Raw genomic sequence first — 24,057 nt, 5'->3', positions numbered from 1 at the left:
GCACCCACAAAATTCGTGCCATTGTCGCTCCAGAGGTGGCTACAATGGCCACGTCTGGCGACAAATCTTTTGAAGGCGGCGAGAAAGCCTGCTGACGTCAAATCCGAGACGGCTTCGATGTGTACGGCGCGGGTGGCCATACAAACGAATAAACAGATGTATCCCTTGTATGATTTTTGTCCTCGCCCCTTGGAACATCGAATGTTTATGGGGCCTGCGAAGTCGACACCTGAATTTAAAAACGGTTTACTAGGTGTAACTCGACAAGAAGGTAGTTCTCCCATTAACGCATTTCGAGAAGCTCCTGCGTAACGGATACAAGGAACACAGTTGTGAATGTGTGATCTTATTATACCTTTGACCCTCAATATCCAATATTTAGACTGTAAGAACCGGAGCATCAATTGTTGCCCGCCGTGAAACGTTCGTTCGTGAGCATCAGCCACTAACAATTTAGCTAGCCTTGATTTGTTTGGGACAACAATAGGGTGCTTGCTTTCAGGTGGTAATTCGGAATGACGAATTCTCCCACCAACTCTTAAAATTCCGTCGTCGTCAAGAAACGGCGACAGCGAAGAAAGAGGACTACTCTTGCTAACCTCTTCCTTTGAATGGAGAGTTCGAAGGTCATCTTGGAACCAGGTTTTTTGACATTTCAGAATGCATAGCTGTAGAGACTCCTTTATTTCGGACACAGAAATGTAAGGTAACAACTTAAGTTTGGGCTCGCGACATCTTTTTATGAACCTTTTGCAAAGAGCGACTACTCTGACCAGCTTTCGTAACGAAGAAAATCTGTCCCACAACCAATTATCTTCATCTTCGGGAGTTATCGCCGTCGCATGAACGCGGACTACTTTTTCTTCGTCGTTGTGGTTTATAGAGCTAGGTCTGCCGTAATTCAAAGATTCGCCGCGTAACCAACTTGGTCCTTGTAGCCAAAGAGGATTATGTAAAAGCTCAGTTGGAGTAGTGCCTCGCGACGCAATATCGGCGGGGTTGTCCTTTGATTGTACATGAGACCACTGTGAATTGTCCAGAAGACCGAGGATTTCCGACGTGCGGTTGGCTACAAACGTCTTCCATCGACTTGGGTGATCGTTTAGCCATGCCAACACCACTGTAGAGTCAGTCCACGCATGTAGGCGAGACTTCGGTACTCCCAGCACTTCGGCTACCTCAACCAGCAAGTTACTCACAAGGACAGCACCACACAACTCGAGTCGCGGAATGGATACTTGTTTTATCGGTGCTACTTTGGACTTGGCAGTAATTAAGTGGGTTTGAACATTACCGATTGGATCAATCACACGGATGTAGATGACGGCCGCGTAAGCAATATTGGAAGCATCACTGAATCCATGTAGTTCAACTTTGGCGTCATTCGTGGTGTTAACCCATCTCGGTAAGTGAAAATTAATCAATTTGTTTAATTCACTGCGATATGATTCCCACTGTTTCAGAAGCTCCGGCGGTAGTTCATCATCCCAACCCATCCCAGCGATCCACAGTCGTTGAATGAAAACCTTTGAGGTAATTATGCATGGTGCAATCCAACCTAGTGGGTCAAACAGACGTGAAATCTCGGAAATAATTTTTCTTTTTGTTTCAGGTGCGGACGTGGCGGCGCGCGGAGGTAGCTTCACCGAGTAATCAAATTCATCAGTAGTTCTGTTCCAGGTAAGTCCTAAAACTTTCGTTACTTGATCTTGCTTTATCTCTACATCTCTTCCTGCATCTTCTTTAAAAACTTCTAAGAGTTTGTCAGAATTGCTTGTCCATTTCTGCAATCTGAAACCACCTTCTGCTAGGAGTTGGTTTAACTGCTTGTAGACCTCAATTGCTTCGGCTTCCGATTGACACCCTGTCATGACATCATCGATGTACACATCTGATTTTATCCTCTCAGCGGCCAATGGATATTTATGACCTTCATCACAAGCAATTCTTTGCATTGTTTTGACCGCTAAGTAAGGTGCACAACCGGTACCAAACGACACAACCAAAATGCGATAATCTTCAATCTCTTCTTCCGGTCTTTCTCTCCACACAATTCGTTGAAAATCGACGTGTTCTTCAGAAACTCTTACCTGTCTGAACATTTTAATAACATCAGCAGACAGGCATATAGGATGAACGCGCCACTTCATGATAATGTGTCGTAAATCTGCTTGCAGTGTGGGTCCTACCATTAAGGTATCATTCAAGGAAAAGCCGTTCGTTCCCTTGCACGATGCATCAAAAACCACCCTTAACTTGGTAGTGCTCTTATCCTCCCTAATCACCGCATGATGTGGCAGATATACCGCATCAGGTTTGTTTCTTTGAGTTTCATCTGTGATCTTTTCCATGTGCCCAAGTGTCAAGTACTCATTAATCACTTCTGTGTATTGTTTTTTAATTTCAGGGTGTTTCAAGAACTTCCGTTCAAGACCTTGAAGTCTCTTCACGGCGATGTTCTTCGAGTTTCCATACTTACATGGAGGATCCGCGCATCGGAAAGGAAGATTCACAACGTATCGGCCAGACTCATCTCTTCGAGTGGTAGCATCGTAGTAGTCTTCACAAGCCTGTTCTTCTTGCGTTAGACGCTTCTTGAGGGAAACTGGTTCTGGTTCTAGCTCCCATATTCGTTTCAGCAAGTCATTTTCTTCAACATGTGTGTGCATGCTGACAATAACATTGTGATGACACTCCTTACGCAAATCTTCAATTGGTCCGGAGAGGATCCATCCGAGGTAAGTGTCTTGGGCAATAGGCGTGCCTTGCGGGGCTTTAATTAGTCCCTCCTTTAAAATATGACAATAAGTCTCGGCTCCTAACAAAACGTCAATTTTGTTTGGGGAATTAAAGTTCGGGTCAGCTAATTCAATATTAGCGATCTCAGGCCAATCTACTAAAGCAAATGTCCTTTCAGGTAAAACTGACGTAAGAGTTCCGAGTACATGGGCTCTGACCTGAATGGAAAAGGTAGGGTCACAACGGGACTGAATGTTGAGCATTACCGTATATTTAGAGGTAAGATCACCTTGTCCCCCACCTAAACCTGATATGGCGCTTTTAGTCGATGTCTTTTTCAGCCGCAGCAATTGAACGGCAGCTTCTGATATAAATGAGGCCTGCGACCCCTGATCCAACAACGCTCTCAAAACTTGAGACGACCCATCTTTCGATTCAGCCTTAATAAGGGCTGTTGCTAATAAAACTTGTTGGTGGACTGTAGTACCTTTGGAAAAATGGGCGGCAATATTAGTGACGGCCTCGCTATTCGACACAACATCGGCAGCGCTGTGGTCAGCAGTTAATGTAGTCGTGGTTGTGTCGGATTGGCTTTTGGGATGCAATAGGCTGTGGTGTTTGCGTTTGCAAATACGGCATTTGGTGAACGAGCGACAAACCTTGCTCGAATGGTTGTATCCGAGGCAGTTGAAACATAGCCCCAACGAGTTGGTAATGCTACGACGTTTATCAACATCCTCATTAGCAAACTTCTTGCAATTATACAACTTGTGTTCTTCAGAACAATGTGGGCATGAAATATTTGTGGTTGTATGCAAAGCTTTCGGGTTAGAAACTACATTAGGAGTGGCCTTGGGTTTGGTTTTAGGTTCAACAAACTCTAAAGCGCGAAAACGAGTACCTAAGAAATCTTTAAATTGGGTTAGTGTAGGTAAATCATTGGAAGTGCTACTAACCTGCAACTCCCATTGCTTGCGCGACTCGGCGTCCAACTTCATACTTACAACGTATATTACAATAACGTCCCAGGAAGTGACGTCGATACCTAAATTTGTTAATTCATGCAAACAATCGGTAGTTACATCTAACAATTCTTTAAGGGCGCTAGAAGACTCTTGTACAATATTACGTTGACTGAACAGACGTTTCAGAATGCAAAATGATATGTATCTTTTGTTATTATATCGATCTGTTAACATATTCCAACATTTAACATAGTTATTCTGCGTAATTGGTACATGGCGTATGAGCTGATCCGCTTCACCTGACAATTGTGTCTTTAAATAATGCAATTTCTGAACGTCGTCAAGTGACGCGTTGTTATGTACGAGGGAAGTGAACAAATCGCGAAACGACATCCATTCAACGTACTTTCCGCTGAAAGTGGGCAGCTGAATCTTAGGTAATTGTAAGACAGACTCTCCCTTAGGGCCATCATTATTTTTATTGTCAGGTGAAACATTGTTAGACTCGAATTTTGAAAGTACATTCTGAAGTTCAACCTTATAAGCTAAAAATGTCTCGAAAACGTTATCGAATGCATCATCCTGTATGTAACTTGATTTACTTAAATCTTCAGTAGTAAATTCTGCAACTAGCTTTTCATGTTTCTTTATAAAGTCTTGATACTGCTTATCTAGAATATCCAATCTCGCCCTAATGTAGTTTTCAGTTATCCGATCTTTAGGTGACTTTTTATAGTTGGTAAATCCTTTCTCAATCTGTGATTTTAAATCTATCAATACACGCAAAGCTTTATCCATTGTGAAAAATAAATAAAGTTATCTCTGGTTGGAATCCTAGTGAAGTGATTGTAACTCGAAGTGCAGATGTTGGGGTGTGACTGAGACGTCGAGTTGAAAATTCTAAGTCCGGTCCAATTTTTGCGTAAATTTTCTAAGTCTTTTGAAGCTTGCAATCGCTATGAAAACCGGCGTGGATTCCCCGTCTTGTCACTTTTAAGCGAATTATTCTAAGTCCAAGATCTACTGATTTATTCTAAGTCCAAGTTACTTTACTTAACACTTGTAACACATAAATGTACTCACGGTTTCACTTGCACTTTACTTATCACTGATTACGGCTACTGCTCCTTGCTCGCTCATCCAGTTCCCAGCGCCGGCGACGGTTGCTCACACAGCACGGTACGGTAGGGGCAGCTTCCAGGTAGTACAGCGTGGCAGCGGTGCTCGAGACTCCATACATTGGATCACTTCACTAGGCACTTAATACTTTGCATACAATTTCCAAGGGAGGACTTGTGCGTTCACTCAAAAACCGTCCATCCGGCTCGAAGGACCTTGTACGATATCGGTACAGGATCCCAAAATCCTTGAGTTGAAATTCAAATAAAACTCCAATCTCAGAACGGAGGCGATTTAATGTTTGTAAGAAAGGTATAAGTAGTTCGGAAAAAACACAACGCTTGCGCGATCTAAAGAAGCACAGCGCCATCTATTGGCAACCTTTTGAACTTAACTAATGTGGTTTATGTACAATTTGTAAAATTATTTTCTATTACAAACATTATGTTTATTATTATTGTATATTATATCTATGAATTTAATTATGTACTTTATTTATTTATCTTTGTTATTTAATAGACTTAACAAGGCCCTTCCGGTGCAATTCAAGCCCAGCTTCATCCGATACAAAAACCCACTACAGCATTTCAAGTCATTCACATGGACATTACCGGCAAGCTGGGTACAAGAAACGCTGAAGGTCAGGACGAGTACGTAATAGTCACCATCGATGCGTTCAGTAAGTACATACTCCTCAGTTACTCCAATGACAAGAGCCCAAGCAGCACTCTCGCAGCACTGAAACGAGTTGTACACTTATTTGGAACTCCAATCCAGGTGGTAGTCGATGGCGGTCGGGAATTTCTCGGTGAGTTCAAAACCTATTGCGACCGTTTTGGTATAAATTTTCATGCAATAGCGCCAGGAGTAAGCCGAGCGAATGGACAAGTTGAACGGGTAATGGCTACTGTCAAAAATGCACTAACCATGATCAAGAACTATGATACTGAAAACTGGCAGACCGCTTTAGAAGCCCTTCAACTTGCATTCAACTGCACTCCACACAGGGTCACAGGAGTTGCACCACTTACTCTCTTGACACGCCGTCAACACTGTGTACCACCAGAATTGCTAAGGTTGGTAAATATTGATAATGAGTCAATAGATTTTGATACACTCGACCAACACGTGCAACAGAAAATGGCGGCTGCAGCTCAGTATGAAAAACAACGCTTTGATCGGAGTAAAGCAAGATTACGCCCATTTCAAAGAGGTGACTATGTACTTATTAAGAACAATCCCAGAATTCAAACGTCCCTGGACCTGAAGTACAGCGAACCATACGAGATCTTCAGAATACTGGATAATGACCGCTACATGGTGAAACGCGTAACGGGCAGAGGGCGACCACGCAAAGTCGCTCACGATCAATTACGTAAAGCTCCTCAACCTGGTGAGCAAGAAACCGTGTCGACGGGGTCCGATGACGATACCCAACAACAGACTGCACTCCAACTCGATGACAACTCATCGGCAGGCGTTAATGACACTCCACAAACAGATACCTCTAATGAACCACAACCTTCTACATCTCGAGCTGCCTTGCTTTTGGATGCCTCAACTAATTGGTTGGTATCATGACATTAACCTACCTAAAAGACCAAAGGTTACTTTTTCCTTCGTTCCTTTCCAATTTCTGTTGTTTTCAGAGCCTCTGGGGACCACGGTCATAAAAGTAAGGCCTAGGCCCCAGCATCGTCCTTCCTCTATCCTTTAGAGCCCCTGTGGACCACGGCGTACGAGACCGCTCAGCACCACAGCAACATTTACCTGTGAGCTTCAACAAACGCAAGTACCTATTTTTCAGAGCCCCTGGGGACCACGGTCATAAAAGTAAGGCCTAGGCCCCAGCATCGACCTTCTCCTAAATCCTTTAGAGCCCCTGTGGACCACGGCGTACGAGACCGCTCAGCACCACAGCATCATCCTATTTCTAAAAGGTATGCGTGGAGCATTTGCATATAAACAAAACATATAAACCTGATCAGTACGAGTATGTGTAAAATATTTTTTTTTATTCGTAACATAAAAGTAAAAACTGCGCTCACTTTCCTTTATCCTGTTCTATTTCTTGAGTTCTCTTATTTTTACAAATTCTCAAATGATTTAATGTGAATTTACTAAAACATGAATCGTAATAAGATGCAGTATCAGTACTTGCCAATATTATAAATCTGAAAGTACTATTTACAAAATTATAGCTGAATACTTGGCTGTGATCATTGTCGTCAAGTTTCGTTAATAACACTATGGAGTACCATAACCAAGTTATCGGCTAGTGTACCTCCTAACAGATACCTAGCTCAGAGAAACCATTTGTATTTTGCAGAACTAAGACTGGCGCAGAGCACGCACCGTCTCGCAGAATGGCCGTGTCGACGCAACACTATAAATGCTTCAACACATAATAATAAGTATAGCTGATTCTTATTGTTCTAATTATTCGTTATTGATTCTAAAAACCTTGCCTTGATTTATAAATTAAGAAAGATTGTTTTGTGTAAAGTTTCTTTAATTTATTAAACTAATATGGACTTGTTTACCAGTCGAAATATCCGCCGACATTTTTTGATATTCCCGCCGGATGTTTCGACTGGAATTATTTGTAAAAATTACCTGAAGGTTTAAACAAGCTTCTAAAAATAGTTCATGAATTTACATGTCATTTACTTGTCAAGGCAAGACTTAATTTCATTTCCAATTACTTTCTATTATTTTGAGAATGTAATAATCAGTATTGCCAATTTAAGATTTATTAATTTAGCGCTGATAGTTTTAAAAATCTTGCCTTGATTTATAAATGACACAAAACCAGTTTGTTAAAATATTTTGCGGTAAAACACGAATTATTAAAACTTATTTGAACTTGATTACAAGCCGGAACATCCGCTGCCATTTCTAAGATAATTCAGCGGATGTTTCGACTGAAACTCACCGTAAAAATAATTTGAATATTAAAAGTAACTTGTTAAAATTATTAATGATTTTACAAATGTATTTCGTCGTTCTAAAAAAATCAATCTGTTAATATTTTCTTAAAAGTAGTGTTTTGACTACGGCACTTCCGCCAAGCGACGCCATTCTAGTTTTGTGTTCAGTTAAGTGATTTTGGTGGCGGCGCGCGGCATTATTGAATCGACTTTGGTCGAGGGAGGACGGTGATCACGAATCCTGTGAGTATTTTATTATTTTTATAATTATTGTAATTAAAACTAATTATTTTCTTTAAGTAATTTTTGTTTTATGGAATAAAATCAGTGTACGTGCTCCAACCTGTGTTTTCGTTAATTTGTGATGAGTGATGACGAAAGGGATGACGTCAGCGGAGCTGACGTCACCCCTTTTAAAAACCCTGCTGGCCCAAATACTCCGTTATATATTAATATATTTTAAGCTAGCATGTTATAAATATTAGTATTTGATTTGATTAATTAATTGATTTATTTAATTTAACCGGAAACACGAACATTGAGCACGTTTCCGTTACAATATGCAAATAGTGTAAAATATTTATTGGCACTGGAAATACGTTTTAAATATAATATTAATATTAAATAATTTAACTTATAATTTTTGTAATTTTGAATTGTGTTTCCAGTGGCAGTAAATATTATTTTTAATTTATTTCTAAAACGGAAGTTGTTCTAGTGGCGCCACCTGTACTTTAGTACGCCGCCATTACGAGTCGGTTGCCACCTGTGTTAACATTATAGCTCTAAGTCGAGATAGTAGTTCAGTTGTTCATGTCAATTGGAAGAGTAAACATCTCACCGAAACGCTGCTACTTTTATTTCATGAACCCACTTCTAACAAATCAGAAGTGGGATCAGAGGGGTATTTTTTTTTCTCTATGCCCTTTGAAAAATACCCGCGTTCACTATGAGCCGACGACGCATACGACATCCTGTTCTGCAGTCATCTGAGGAGGAAGAACCTGATGCAAATCCGATTCCGAGTAAACGGCCAAGACGTAAGAAGAGTGCAAGACCAAATAATACCGAACGACTTACCCGATTGGAAAATATGCTGGAGGAATTAATTACACAGAGAAATGCAACATCATCACATCATGAAGACAGACCAGTCCCATCCACATGAAGTTTGGAGGTGGAAGGAGCCGGGGTCCAAGGTCAACCACAGTGCATGGACAGTATACAAGGTACGTCGTTAACTATTATTAACACATCAAATTCAACCACAAATTCAGTGTTGAACGATGTAAATATTGGTCACATACCAGCGCACTCTGTTGTCAGTAATTCTATAAATAAACCCATAAATGACAACAATGTGTTAAATAGCACTGTGGCCACCTCTATTTTTGGAAATAATTTTTCAAATAATTCAACTAATAACCAGAATTTTGGCAATAATTTGAGATATCTGGGAAAACCTGAAAACTTACCAAAATTTGATGGAAATTCTAACACTATGTCCGTTCACACATGGCTACATCGGTTGGAGTCCTTGGCAACCATCTATGGCTGGGATGAGAAGACGCTGATCTACCACATGACTGCCAGCTTAGAAGGAAATGCGTTGCTGTGGTTCGGGCATCAGCAAGACATCAACATACCTTGGGAGGAGTGGAAGAAGCGCCTGGCCGAATTCTTCCCAGCTGGACGAGGGTTAGCAGCGAAACTTCATGACTTCGTGACGACTTCGAAGCAAAAGGACGAGAAGGTACTGGATTTTTATTATAAAAGGCTTGCGCAGTAAACTTTGCGAATTATCCGATCATATGATTTGTGATGTAATAATTTACACGTTAAATGACCCATTGTTAAAGGCGGGAGCTCGTGGTGCAGGTTGTAGGGACACACGGTCATTACTGAACTATTTGACTGATGCCGTAGTAGAACCACTTACTTTTGACACTGACAAACCTTCGAAAAATAGTGAGGACAGTGAAAAAGGAGCTTTTAGACAACGAAAATGCTTTGTATGTGGTAGGAGAGGTCATACTTCTTTTTCATGTAGAGAAAATGTACGTTGTACGAATTGTAATAAAGTTGGCCACAAAACTGAAGATTGTAGATTCTCAAAGAAGTGTTCCTACTGTAACAAATTAGGTCACGAACGTGATGATTGTTACAGTTTAAAAAATGCAACTAATTCTAAACAACCAACAACTAGCACAATTTCTGATAAAGTACAGGATAAAAAAACGTTGTACCACATTCGTCCAATCGATGAGGGCGACCGCAAATATCACAAAACTGTTATTGCAAATGGCCAAACCCTCACCGGGTATATTGATTTAGGCAGCGCATGCAATACAATAACTTTGAGTGCGGCTCGACGGATTAACTTGTCTTTTAATACACAATGTCGAACTAGTATCAAGGGTTATGGAGGCCAGATCATTGCACCTGAAGGTGAAAGTTTACTCAAGCTTAGCATTGATGGTGTATGTGAGGTTACCCCTGTTTTAGTTGTCCGAGATGACTTGCAGGATACTGACATGATAGTAGGACGTGCGTTTACTGAATTACCTGGTATTTTCTTGACCAAAACCTCCCGGTCTCTTACCTTTTCTAAAGATCATGATGATCTTATTAATTCTGAATTACCTTTTTCTAACGGCATTGAACCGAGTACATCTAAAGTGCAACTTAAAGTCCCACATGATACAGTGCTTGAACAGGGTCTAAATAGAATAATAGTGTACACTGAAGAGGATGTTACGTCTTCCCAAATTCAAGTTTGCCGATCTGAACATAGGTCTTTAGGGAAAGAAATAGATATCCCAGAACAAATTGCCAATATTTATGAAAATATGGGGTGCATCGACGTTTATAATTTTCAGTTTGACCCTTTAACTTTGTATTCTACCCAATGTATTGCACGGGGTCAGTTACAGTTCGATGATAGTTATGATACTGACGTACAAGGAGATTACTTAACCCAATTGCATAATCTTTTGGAAAGATTTGACCACTGTTTTGATGATCAGTCTCGTTTAGGTAATTGCGATGTTGAAATGACAATAGAGCTAACATCGGAAGTTCCATTTTATTACCGTCCTTACCGAATGTCAATGAAAGAGCAAGAGGTTGTTCGAGACATAGTTAATGACCTTATCGACAAAGATATTATTGAACCCAGCAATTCTCCATACGCCAGCCCAGTAATCCTTGTCCCAAAGAAAAATGGAGAATTTAGGATGTGCGTAGATTATAGACAACTCAATAGACTGACAAAAAAAGATCGCTATCCCTTGCCTCTCATACAGGATCAATTAGACAGATTGAGTACGGATAAATGCTTTACAAAATTAGACCTAGCAGTTGGTTACCATCAGATCAAAATGCATCCTGATAGTCGAAAGTACACAGCATTTGTAACGCCATTTGGCCAATTTCAGTATAAAAGGATGCCCTTTGGATTGGCTAACGCGCCAGCCATATTTCAAAGAACGATGAACTCCGTATTAGGACAATACAGATTTCAATTTGCTACTGCCTATATCGATGATATACTAATTTTTTCGAAATCTATACCTGAGGCTTTGGATCACTTAGAGCGCATTTTAGAATTAATCAGTAAATCCGGAATAGTCTTACGTCGCGAAAAATGCTCCTTTTTGAAAAGTCATATTGAATATTTAGGTCACATTATTTCTTGCGGAGAAATAAGACCCGCTCCTGAAAAAGTCAAGGCTTTGAACGAATTTATAGCTCCCACAAACATTCACGAGTTTAGACGCTTTATTGGCCTTGCGAGTTATTTTCGGAAGTTTGTAGTGTCTTTTGCTAACAGAATTCGCCCCCTTTCAAATCTGCTTAAGAAAAATGAACCCTTTTGCTGGGGAGAGGAGCAGGAGACATCATTTCGTGATATAAAGACTGCACTTACTTCCGAACCAGTACTTGCCATATATGACCCTAATCTAGAAACCCAAGTACACACAGACGCTTCAAGCTACGGAGTGGGTGGTATTTTGTTCCAAAAGCAACTAGACGGACAGTTAAAACCTGTAGCCTATTTTAGTAAACAAACGTCCGCCACGGAACAAAAATATCACTCTTACGAGCTTGAAGCCATGGCTGTCGTAATGAGTATAAGAAAATTTCGCGTTTACCTTGTAGGTAGACCTTTCAAAGTTTTAACTGATTGCCAAGCTTTAAGCACTACGTGGACCAAAAAGGACATGCTTCCAAGGATAGGACGTTAGTGGTTAGAATTGCAAAGTTTTGATTTTATCGTGGAATATAGGCCCGGGGTTAGAATGCAACATGTTGATGCTCTCAGTCGATGTGCTCTTCCTTTACAACATATCACAGAAAATTGGGTATCAGCTGTGCAAAATAACGATGACAAATTACAAAATATTATAACTAATATTACAAATCCGGAATTTCAAAATTTATACATGGTCAAAGATAATATACTATATAGGAAAGTCGGTCAAGAATACAAAATTGTTATTCCTAAATCAGTACGCTGGAGAGTTGCCAAGTGCAACTTAAAGTCCCACATGTGTTTCATGATGACAATGGTCATATGAACGAAAAAAAGGTTATAGAACTTATTCAAAGAGAGTATTGGTTTGAAAAGCTCCGTCGCTTTGTATCGAAATGGCAATGCCAGATTTTGTATGGAAGGTGGCGTCTTTTTTTTTTCGAGCGGCCATCGACCAAACTTTGTTTTTTGATTACAAAATAGTGTAATAAACCAAACTTACTACAGCATGTATACCTCTAAACTCAGTCTGAACTGAGTTACGAGCATTAGAAGTTTGATGATTTTACATACTAGATTTGCTTTTTGCGCGCAAGTTTTGTAAGAAATTGCAACAAAATATTGCGCTATTTTTTTATTGCGCTGATTCTGCTCCATACTGATGTCTGGAGCCTTAAATGGATGGTATTGTTTGTTTACACATACAATGTCACTATTTTGTTTCAATTTCTTACAAAACTTACCCGCAAAAAGCAAATCTAGTATGTAAAATCATTAAACTTCTATTGCTCGTAACTCAGTTCAGACTGAGTTTAGAGGTATACATGTCATAGTAAGTTTGGTTTATTACACTATTTTGTAATCAAAAAACAAGGTATGGTCGATGGCCGCGCGAAAAAAAAAAGACGCCAATTTCCGGCATTGTCTTTTGTACGAAGTTGTATTTCTTGTCAATTTGCAAAGACACCAACAAGCGTCGTGGATTTCTAAACCCTATTGATAAAGGAAATATTCCTTGGCAAACATGGCATCTCGACCATTTAGGTCCATTTTGTTTATCCAAAAACAAAAACACGTATCTGCTAGTTATAGTAGACGCATTTACTAAATTCACGTGGCTTCAACCAGTACCTGACACAAGCACTTCCCATGTCATAACAACGATGAATTTACTCATTCGAATTTTTGGTTTACCTGAACGTATAATTACTGACAGAGGCAAGGCATTCACGAGCCACCATTTTCACGATTATTGCAAATCAAAACAAATTCGACATATTTTAAACGCTGTAGCTTGTCCTCGTGCCAACGGTCAAGTAGAACGGTACAACCGTACCGTTCTCCAATCACTGATTGCTTATACAGGCGAAAATGATAGTGACTGGGAACAATTCGTACCACAAGTTGAACGTGGCATCAACACAACTATTAATAGTACGACACTTAAAAGTCCGTATGAATTACTTTATGGGTATAAACCGCGTTTCGAAATAGATGTTCCAAATCGTTTTGCAACTGTCCCGAATTTACCTAACCTACGAGCTCAAGCCAAAAGTAATACGATTCAATCAGCCAAAAAGGCGAAAGATAGATACGATAAAAATAGGATCCCTAGTATTAAGTATCAAGTAGGAGACTTAGTTCAGGTTCAAAGAAGAGTTATTAAAAAAGGGTTAACTAGTGGAAAACTTGTGGATAAATATGCTGGCCCTTATAAAGTTGTAAAAATATTAGATAATGATAGATACAGAGTTATCTCTCTGAACAAAAAAGGTAGAAAATACAACAATGTCATTGCATGTGACAAAATGAAAAAGTTTAAAGTACAAACAATAAGTGATGAGGATGTATCTGATGATAGTGAAAGTTAATAAGACATTGTTATATTTTCTATTATAATTTTATCTAGTTCAATAAGCATGTGTTAAATTACTGTTAAAATATAATTATTATTAATAGAAGCCTGATATACCTAATAAAAATTGTAATAATATGCATAATGGCAAAATGGGTGTGTTCCCGAAATATACGGGTGTGTCCCTAAATAATAATAATAAAAAAAAAAGGTGTGTCATGTAAGAATAAAAAAAATAATATGGGTGTGTTCCCGATTCTAAAATAATGATTATCATTAAAATTTAAGAAAAAGATTTTTTTTAAATTATGGGTGTGTTCCCGATACTAAGAATTAATGTTATTCAAGAAATATTTTGTTTTTACTCTAATGTAAGAAAAACAAACTGTTACTCAGTTACTGTTCAATTAAAACTTAATTATTATTTTTTCTATTAAATTGTTCTTGTAATTACGAGGTCGTAATATTTGTCAGGAAATGCCGAGTGATAGTCATAATTTAATATATTTTAAGCTAGCATGTTATAAATATTAGTATTTGATTTGATTAATTAATTGATTTATTTAATTTAACCGGAAACACGAACATTGAGCACGTTTCCGTTACAATAGGCAAATAGTGTAAAATATTTATTGGCACTGGAAATTAACTTATAATTATTGTAATTTTGAATTGTGTTTCCAGTGGCAGTAAATATTATTTTTAATTTATTTCTAAAACGGAAGTTGTTCTAGTGGCGCCACCTGTACTTTAGTACGCCGCCATTACGAGTCGGTTGCCACCTGTGTTAACATTATAGCTCTAAGTCGAGATAGTAGTTCAGTTGTTCATGTCAATTGGAAGAGTAAACATCTCACCGAAACGCTGCTACTTTTATTTCATGAACCCACTTCTAACAATATATATGACATAAAAAAAAACTAAAAACGCGATAATTAATAATTTGACTAAAGCCACACTGCAACACCCACCAGCAGAACTGTTGAGAACATGAATTAATAAAATATAACATGTTTACAAACAAAACAAAGAAAGAAAAAACGAAAGCGAGAAAAGAATTTAACAAAACAAAAAATAAAAAATTTAGTTTAATAGAAACACTGACTGGCTGTATGGCGTAACGCCTTTGCCCCAACGTGCAAAATCCACTGCGAAGGAATCGAACAAGTTAGAGAGAGAAAAAAAAAGAAATCTGACATTGACAATTAGAGTGTCATCGTGAAATTGAGGTTAAACCAGCACTATTATATTCAAAACAATAAAAAAAAGTTATTTCAACGTTACCTTCGTGGATTTCAACTAATTGTAACAAAACTAAGGACGTGACATGGGACACGAATAAGTAAAACTAGCACTACGTCACTTCCTTGCGGCCTGCCTACGAGTTCCAATGATTTTAGTGGAAGAGCTCGAAGTTGATGTCGAGGATGCGGATCTAGCTGCCGGTGCCGACCAACCTTCCTTAGCTGCAGGCACAGGATGCTTAACGTTGGCTGTCGGGTCCAGATCGCCTAGGGATGTAATATGGCAGCGCTTCCCGTCGGCCAACTTTGCATAAATGTTGCCGTCCAGTGTCCAGACGTTCGTCATGCCGTATCTTCTGCGTGCCTCCAAGAATAGAGTCTGTCGACTGCGCGTGAGGAACTCCGAGATGACAGTGGGAGTACCTTTTAGCGCAGTCTTCTTCTTCCAAACTGCGGATTTTGTAGTGTGATCAGTGAACCGCACCAGAATTGGACGTGGCCTGCCTTCTCTGTTGGATCCTAGTCGATGGCATGCCTTCAATACTGATTTGGTCACATCAGGCATGTTAAAGCGGGACCTCAGTATGTCACAAATGACCGCAGGGGCATCCTCCTTCGTGTCCTCGGGGATTCCACCAAATAGAAGATTTTTCCTGCGATGGCGCATCTCCAGAGCATCTGTGGCACGTGAAAGCTCCGCAATCTGTGAGCGCAGGAGCTGCACAATTCCGACAACACTCTCCTTGAAAGCCCAGAACTCGGAATATAGCTGTCCGAGTGTAGTCGGCTCCGATGCCGATTGCTTAAACTGTGCTTCAAACTCACTCATGCGCTTGTGTAAAGATTCTTCCAGTGATGTCTGCAACTGGTGTACATCAGCCAAGGTGGACATGTTGGTGTAGTTGATAAGAAGTGATGAGAGCCGGTGACAGGTGCAGTGTAGTGGTAATCACAGCATATAAAGTGATGCAAATGATAGGGGGTTTAAATTAGTGCCCTTTGAGTTAGATCACACTATATAAAGGTAACTATTCAACTTTTAACTATTTTTAAACAATTGTAATCTGAGAGAGAGCTGTTAACCACTTTTACGCCTACCGCCGAAAAAAAAAAGGAAAAAGAAACTCAAACTCAAACAGGAAATCAAAATTTAAAACGGTTTTTTAAAGGCATTTTTAAGTTGAAGCCCGTGTTTCCTCGTTATAATATTACGTGGAACCCAAATATTGTGCTAAATTACTTAGAACAAATGTACAATGATCAAATCAATTTGGCTATGTTAAGTAAAAAACTGGTGATGTTGTTAGCATTAGCTAGTGGGCAAAGAACTCAAACACTCTCACTAATAAATTTGAAAGATATAAAAACATACAGGGTGGAAACGATAAGTGATCTCACTCGATTATTTCTAAACTATACAAGATATCCAAAAACTGGTTACTGATCCTGAAAGTGCTTCACGAGTTTTATCCAACGGTGCCAATAATAAGTTATAAAATAAACTGGATCTATCCGAAAATTCAATGTTTCCAGCTTCCATACATTTAGTACTGCCACAGTCATGGCACTCATGTCTCGATAATATTATAGCAAGTAAAGCTTAAAACCAATGTTTTCCATGAATAATTTTAAATAAGAATGCAATTTACGAGTTAATTTTAAGTGTTTATTATTTAAAATAAAAAAATTAACACTTCTAATATTATGTGGCTGGCATAGTGCCATACATTTAGTATGGAGGCTGAAAACATTGAATTTTCGGATAGATCCAGTTAATTGTGTAACCTATTACTGATATCGTTTTAAAGAGTGAAGCACTTTCAGGATCAGTAATCACTTTTTCGATATCTTGTATAGTTTAGAAATAATCGAGTGAGATCATCGATCGACTAATAATCCCAATAACTAATTTGATTAAAACCTCTGCAATTGGTAGGTCCCGACCTATCCTTAATCTCCCATGTTTTAATCAAAGGCCGGGAATATGCCCAGCTGTAGTCTTGCAGAAATATGTAGAAGCAACATCAGTTCTCAGAAATACGGAAGAACTCCTTATCTTAACTTTTTAAAAACCGCATAAGGCTGCTTCATCTCAAACGATTGGGCGCTGGATAAAGCAAAACTGTTTGCGATTGCGGGATTGATACTTCGGTTTTCGGGGCCCATAGCACGAGGCACGCTTCAACTTCCGCGGCATTTCGTGTTGGTTTGAATGTAGACACCATAAGGAAGAGTGCTGGTTGGTCAGCACAATCAGCCGTTTTTGCCAATTTCTATAATAGACCGATTGTTGACACATCTATAAAGGACAATGGGCAAAATGGTACCCGGTTCCAATAGATATGCTTCTAGTGTCGTTTGAAAGGTCTTACCTACCAAGACGAACAACTTTTACTATGGCCACCAGCCTCAGATCTGGTTGTGTTCGAAGATAAACACACTTTTTTGCAAAATGGTACCCGGCTCCAATGGTTATGTTTGTAGTGTCATTTGAAAGGTCTTACCAAGACGAACAACATTTACTATGGCCACCAGCCTCAGATCTGGTTGCGTTCGAAGATAAACATACTTTTTGTGTAACCGAAGTATCATAACTACGTGTCCATCGTATGGTACTTAGGTTATGCGAGGCATCCTTCCTTAACTCTATAATTATTGATAGGGATAATTGTGAAATAAATGTTTTTATTTGAAGAACTACTACCCCCTTATTAATAAAAAGTTATAGCACCTAGGATGAACCTTGGATTAAAATGACATTTCCATACCAAATGACAATTTAAGCCAGAGTTCAACTAGGGTGTAACTTTTATTAATAAAAGAGTTGGAGTTTTATTACTTCTTAAGGGTTTTATTATGGGTTGCTAAAGCGAATAAACCCACAAGACCCAATAAGTCCACCCACAAGATGGACCGACGACCTCATAAAGGTAGCGGCACAAAATATAATTATATTTTGTGGTAGTGGGAAGGCACTGGATGCGGGCCGCCACCAACCGGCCATTGTGGAAATCATTGGAGAGGCCTATGTTCAACTAGACGTCCTATGGTTACAATGATGATGATGATGATGATGAAAGCGAATAAAGGGCTAATGGCTTGGGTAGTTCATCGTAGGTATAATCCTTGCCTTTTCAATGTTTATTTTAGTTACATTAATAGATTCTAGTCATAGTACATACTCGTATACATGGATGATTGTGTTATACTTTCATATAATACTTAGTGGAATTACTGCTTTCAAAACGTGAATTAGAACTGGCCCCATAGCAGACATTTTTCTACATCTAAAGGCCTTTTGAAATATATATTGGTTATGGCTATTGGAGCGGGTACCACTTTCCATACATTTGTGCCCATCATCCTTTATTAAGTTCATTATCTTAGTGTTCAGATATTACAAATTAAAAGATTAAAAAAGATGTATTTAATAACAATATTTTTTCTTTTGTTAAATGATCTCAATTGTTTACAATATTATGAAGTCAGAAATGTGGTTATATTTATTGTTTTTCAAATTTAATAAAAATATGATTAACTATTAAATCATGTTGTTTTCCTTTTCTATTCGCAACATAGATCATTTCTCTAAACATCTACATAGTAAGAAATAAATCTAGAAGACGAAGACAGGATAATTGAATGATCAAACGAACTTACCTGAAGTGAAGTTCGATCTTAATGAGGATCAGTACTGTTGTAGAAAATTCAATAAAACTAGTATCTACGTTAATCTTTAAGACATAAGAAAGATAACGGGTGTAAAAAAACCTATCCCGAAGCCGAAGGCTACTTATTCTCCACATCATGAGGATCATTTTTTTCTTTGGGACCATACCTGGGAAACTTGTGGTTTAGGAGATATTGAAGGTCAAAGCACAGAATACATAATAGTAGCAACAGAAATTGCACTCCTTTGTGTAGGATCAGATGCCGGCATTTTAAATGAATTTAATTAATTTAATTTAATTAAATGAATTCAGCTCGCACAGCACTACGTACCTACAATTTTATTCACCTACAAGTTTTGTCTCTTTCTATCGCGTGCCTCTGAACTCTTCTTACGCTGTTAGGGTTGCTGTCTAGTGAAAAAATAATTAATCTACTTATTTGTAATGAGGTACGTATATGTAGGTAAGTATGCATTCATTATGGAAAACCTTGGGAAAGGCCTTTGTCCAGCAGTGGACGTCATTTGGCTGAAACGAACGAACGCATTCTGAGCAGTAGTCATAGTAGGTTAGGTTCCTATACTATCCTAAGAATTATTGATTACCTACATGGCCAACATACCTTTCAGCATCTTTGGGAAGCGAAAAAAAAAGATAAATCCGGTAGATTTCTTTTCGAATTTAAACACCCGAACGCCGCACAATATTTTTTTCTCATCATGTCCATTTTTAAATAATACTTCGATCATAGAATTATAATCATACTACAACGCACCAGCGTCCTGACGGGCGCGCGCGTGACACTCGACTGATATAATACCCGCCGGCGGGGCGCTTCGCTGTAGGTAATTATCGGATGTACCGCGCGGAGTGAGACAGGCCTGGCGATAGCCACAGGATCACTGACATTGTTTACATTATTGGGAAGTCTTTGTTTATGCTCGGTAGATTTGGTCGCGCGCCAAAATTTAATAAAGTTTTTATTAGCCCTGTGCATAGTTATTATATTCATTTTTATAGACTCCTGATTTTCCTGACACCACTTTAATTTATTCTTAAAAGATTTTCGAGTTTCACGCATATTATCGTATAAAATACCGCTCGTAGGCTTACCACACTCCAGCCATTCCCTGAAACATGTCCTAGCCCTATAGTGCAAACCACTAACGTGGTAGTTCCACCCGGTGACCTGCCCACGGCTAGTCCTACCACCGGAGCGCGAAGAGGAAATTGAAGCTTCCTGTAAAATAGAGACTATATTACTGTATAAATAATCAATGTTTTTAAATATATCATTTTTGTGACTAGAAACTGACTTTAATTCATTAAAATGCTTAAAACAGTATTCCCCATACTCATTAATTTGGTCAATATTTCTACGACCCCATATTATACCCTTTCTATTATTGTTATCGTATTTTGGCATATCATTACTATTACATATCACAGGCAAACCAGTCACATTACATGATAAAATCAAAGGGAAGTGGTCCGACCACTGCACATCACACATAATATTCACTTTTTGCACGGTATCATAGGCAGACTGCGTAACCAGGCAGTGGTCTAACCACCTTCTGGACCCGTGGGACTCGCTGATGAATGTAAAAGTTTCCGAGTTGGTACCCAGAAATTCCACATCCGCACATGTCCACAATTGTTCCGCACAGAACGAGAGTAGTTCGCCACCAAACCTAGATCCAGGGTGTGCATTGAAATCTCCCATTATATAGGCTGCCTCAATTTCGCATTCCTCAATTATTGCACTTATATTTGCCAGGATATCCGTAAATTCAATCAGATTATCTTCTTCGTCGACAGGCATGTAGATGTTAAATATCAAGAAACGTCGTTCTCCATTCCCAACCTCTATAGCAGATATTCGATTTGAGGTATAGTTAATAATTTTTACCTCTTTACATACTGACGTTCGCCATAGGATAGCCAGGCCCCCGTATGGTCTCCCACGCAGCACCCCAGCTCCACTATCGACCGAGGACTTAGCGAATGCTCCAAAGTCAGGGTCTATGTTCTGGACAAAGCCAAGGTCATGCTGAAGCAACCATGTTTCCTGGAGGACGACTACATCCACTATCTTACATAGTTCACGTACATATTCAACTGAACGCTTCACACTTTTACAGTTGAATGTCGCTATATTTATTATACTATTATATTGTGGTGTACTATTCATTACAGTTGTTTTGTAGTGCGGTTAGAAACGTAACGCTCCTTATAACGCCTGAACACCAACCCGGATGGCCAGAAATCCCCACGCAGAAACCTGTCAAGTTTACTGCTGAGAATCTCAATTTTAAACGAGTTAAACGTTGTCTCGCGGCTTTGCTTAAGCATCTGTATACTACGGCAATCCTCGCCCATATCCCGAATATGGCATTTTATATCATCCTCAGAAACATCCTTTGTAAATCTTGAGACGTAAATACAACTTGTTGATTCCGCCACTCGTATTCTGTTGCAGTTTTCTAACGTTCCTCTCATATTGGTTATTCGCTTGCTGCGTTTTTTGTGTATAACTGCCTGGAAGTCAGAATCGTCACTAATGCGTATACATTCTGAGTCTAATTTCCCTTGAGTCAACTTACACGCCGGCTGAGTCTTCACTATAATGTCCCTATAGGTAGGTATCGACGATCCCTCACCGTGCGGGCCGTGCGCTTGCGCCATAGCTGTTTCACCGCTTGCGCGGGACGGTTGTGCAGGTATCTTTGAGTGAGCGCTATTCATAGAACTCGTACTCGGGACACCGCAGCGTCTTTCCATTCTATACATAGCCAGAACGCAAGGGTGTGAAACTAATCGAGTATAGTTTGGATATGACTTTTTTTATTAAGCTCCTCCAAACTATACACGACCAATACGCATACGCTGCGTACTGCTCGCGTATACTTTGTAGTGACTTAGGTCAATTATCTTCCTCCAAAATATACATCGCCAGTACGCATACGGACTAATCATGTATGTATTGTAATAAGTGCGTGATTACAATTTATACGCGAGTAGTTGCATGCTAGTCATTTTGACTTATTGACCTCTCTTTCTATTACATACTAGCTTTCCGCCCGCGGCTTCGCTCGCGTGGAATTTTGTCTGTTACAGAAAAACAATATCGCGCGCGTATTTGCTCACCGTTTAGACCTACCCTGGACTACGACAAACATTTTAAAACCAAAATCAGCTCAATCGGCCCAGCCGTTCTCGAGTTTTAATCAGACTAACGAATATCAATTCATTTTTATTTATATAGATAGATTAATTAATTCATATCTGCGTGTCTACTTTAAACATTGAATCATCTTACGACACGTGTCATTGTTTTGATAAAGGATTTTTTGGTGTTTCTTATTCTGCCATAGGAAAGATATTTGTTTTGGGGCTGATATTTCACCAATTGTAGGTATGGAAATATGTCAAAATGATTTTGTTCTTGAGATAAAAGTTAATAAATAAAATAAATAATAAATAAATATCCTTAGACATTTTACACTGCGCTTCTAGTCCCAAACTAAGCAAAGCTTGTACTATGGGTACTAGACAACGGATATAAACATAATTAAATACTTTTTTTTGTAAATACATACTTATTATACATAGAAAACACCCAGTCCAATACAAACAAATAATGCACACAAATGTTTGTACTGTGCGGGAATCGAACCCGCTACCACTTCGAACCACTACACCAAACGGCCGACAATACAAACCTAGCATTTAAAGTCTCGCATAATATTGTATTTAATGCGCGTTGAACTTTCTTCTCTCACTCTCTCTCTCATATTAATTAAATTGTTATTTAATTTGAAATCTACCTAATCAATTTAATTTCAAAAACACTTACAATAGTTTTAAAAATCTAGATTTATTATAGATTCAGTAAAATAATAATATTTTATGTAATAATATCAAATAAATGTAATTTTAAATATAGTTCCATATTTTACTGAATTTTACTAAATCAATATCAACTAAACACACTCTAGTCAAGTGTAAGTGGTGTAGTAGAAACTAATCGAGTATAGTTTGGAGATGACTTTTTTTACTAAGCTCCTCCAAACTATACACGATCAGTACGCAAAATTCGTGTATAGTTTGGAGTCACAGATTTACAAACGGGCACTCCGAAATATACACGAGCAGTTTCCTATGGGTGCGTTCTGGCCATGTATAGAACGGAAAGACGCGACACCGCAACTTGCCTCCTCCATTTGCGATGTCGTCATTGAGTGTGTGGATGTGCGTTTGGAACTTTTTGGTGTTGACTTGGTCATTGTGTTTCTAGCTAAACGTAATTGTTTAAGCTCGTCATTAATACTCTTTAAGTCTTCCTTAGATATCAAACTGTCTCTTAATAAATTAAGTTCTGTTTTTAGTTGGGTCATATCCTTGAGAAGTCGGGAGACATCAATATGGTCAAATGTAACAGGTGGTAGCCTGTTCAAGTCCTTGGCCACAAATTGGGGATGTTGGTCAGGGTCAGTTTCCTTCAGTAATTTAAGGATATCTTTTAGGTTTTTCTTCTTCTTGTCCTCGCCTTTTCTAGTTACGATTCTAGATCCATCCGATATTGAGTCGTGTAAAATTGCTTTTGCAACTTCAATTTCTTCGTCAGAATAGTTAGAGGCACATATCTGCACTACACTGAGCTCGTCAAGAACATCCAGTTTATTTTGAACAAAAGTCAATAACTCGTTAACTATCATATTATTAGTCATTATTACGATTTTGCAGTAAAAATAACGTACGTGCGCGCATACTACTACATAACAAAGTTAAATATTACGCGCGCGACCGCTCGTCACTGTTCCTGCGCGAGGACTGAAAAATAAATAAATTAACCATTATTTTCTGAAAAATTCCCGGACTCGAGGCGAGTCCGTATACTAAGCGACAATATTTGAATAATCCCCTGTGTGTGTTTATGACTGTGTACTTCCTAGAACTCTCGGATAAAACGATCTGATTGTAGGCTTGGGAAAGATCCAGTTTAGTAAAAAACAAGTTACCACTAAGATTACTGAATAAATCTTCCATTTTAGGAACCGGAAATCGATCGACGTCTAAAACTTGGTTAAGTGTTACCTTATAATCTGCGCATAATCTTAAGTTACCATCGCTTTTGCGTACTACGACCAGTGGCGTGGCCCAGTCGGAGTGGTCGACGGGCTCGATGACGCCAGCGCGCAGCATGGGGTCCAGCTCCGCATCGACGCGCTCGCGCAGCGCATACGGCAGCGGCCGCGCCCGGTAGAATATCGGCT

The 24,057-nt window shown here is 39.0% G+C and overlaps 1 protein-coding gene across 1 annotated transcript; it reads right to left on the bottom strand.

Annotated features, from left to right (window-relative positions):
* Nucleotides 1–205: 205 nt before the first annotated feature.
* On the bottom strand, nt 206–3,737 carry LOC135087417 (uncharacterized). Its single transcript, XM_063982184.1, has 3 exons — nt 3,696–3,737; nt 2,091–2,957; nt 206–229 (listed from the first exon to the last, which is right to left on the bottom strand). The coding sequence occupies exons 1-3, from the start codon at nt 3,735–3,737 to the stop codon at nt 206–208; spliced, it is 933 nt and encodes a 310-aa protein (XP_063838254.1).
* Between the last annotated feature and the right edge of the window lie 20,320 nt (nt 3,738–24,057).

This window comes from Ostrinia nubilalis, assembly GCF_963855985.1.
Source record: "Ostrinia nubilalis chromosome W unlocalized genomic scaffold, ilOstNubi1.1 SUPER_W_unloc_6, whole genome shotgun sequence".
NCBI classification, from domain to species: domain Eukaryota; kingdom Metazoa; phylum Arthropoda; class Insecta; order Lepidoptera; family Crambidae; genus Ostrinia; species Ostrinia nubilalis.
The sequence above is the reverse complement of the archived record's forward strand: the minus strand, read 5'-3'. Positions and strand labels throughout refer to the sequence as shown.

What these genes read in the sequence shown, in the direction of transcription:
- LOC135087417 (XM_063982184.1), bottom strand. Translation starts at nt 3,737, where the DNA reads ATGAAGTTGGACGCCGAGTCGCGCAAGCAATGGGAGTTGCAG. An exon ending in GCAAGCAATGGGAGTTGCAG is followed by an intron (nt 2,958 to 3,695) that starts GTTAGTAGCACT and finishes TTTTCCATTCAG; the next exon opens with GTCAGAGCCCATGTACTCGG. An exon ending in TTATTAAAATGTTCAGACAG is followed by an intron (nt 230 to 2,090) that starts GTAAGAGTTTCT and finishes TTTTAAATTCAG; the next exon opens with GTGTCGACTTCGCAGGCCCC.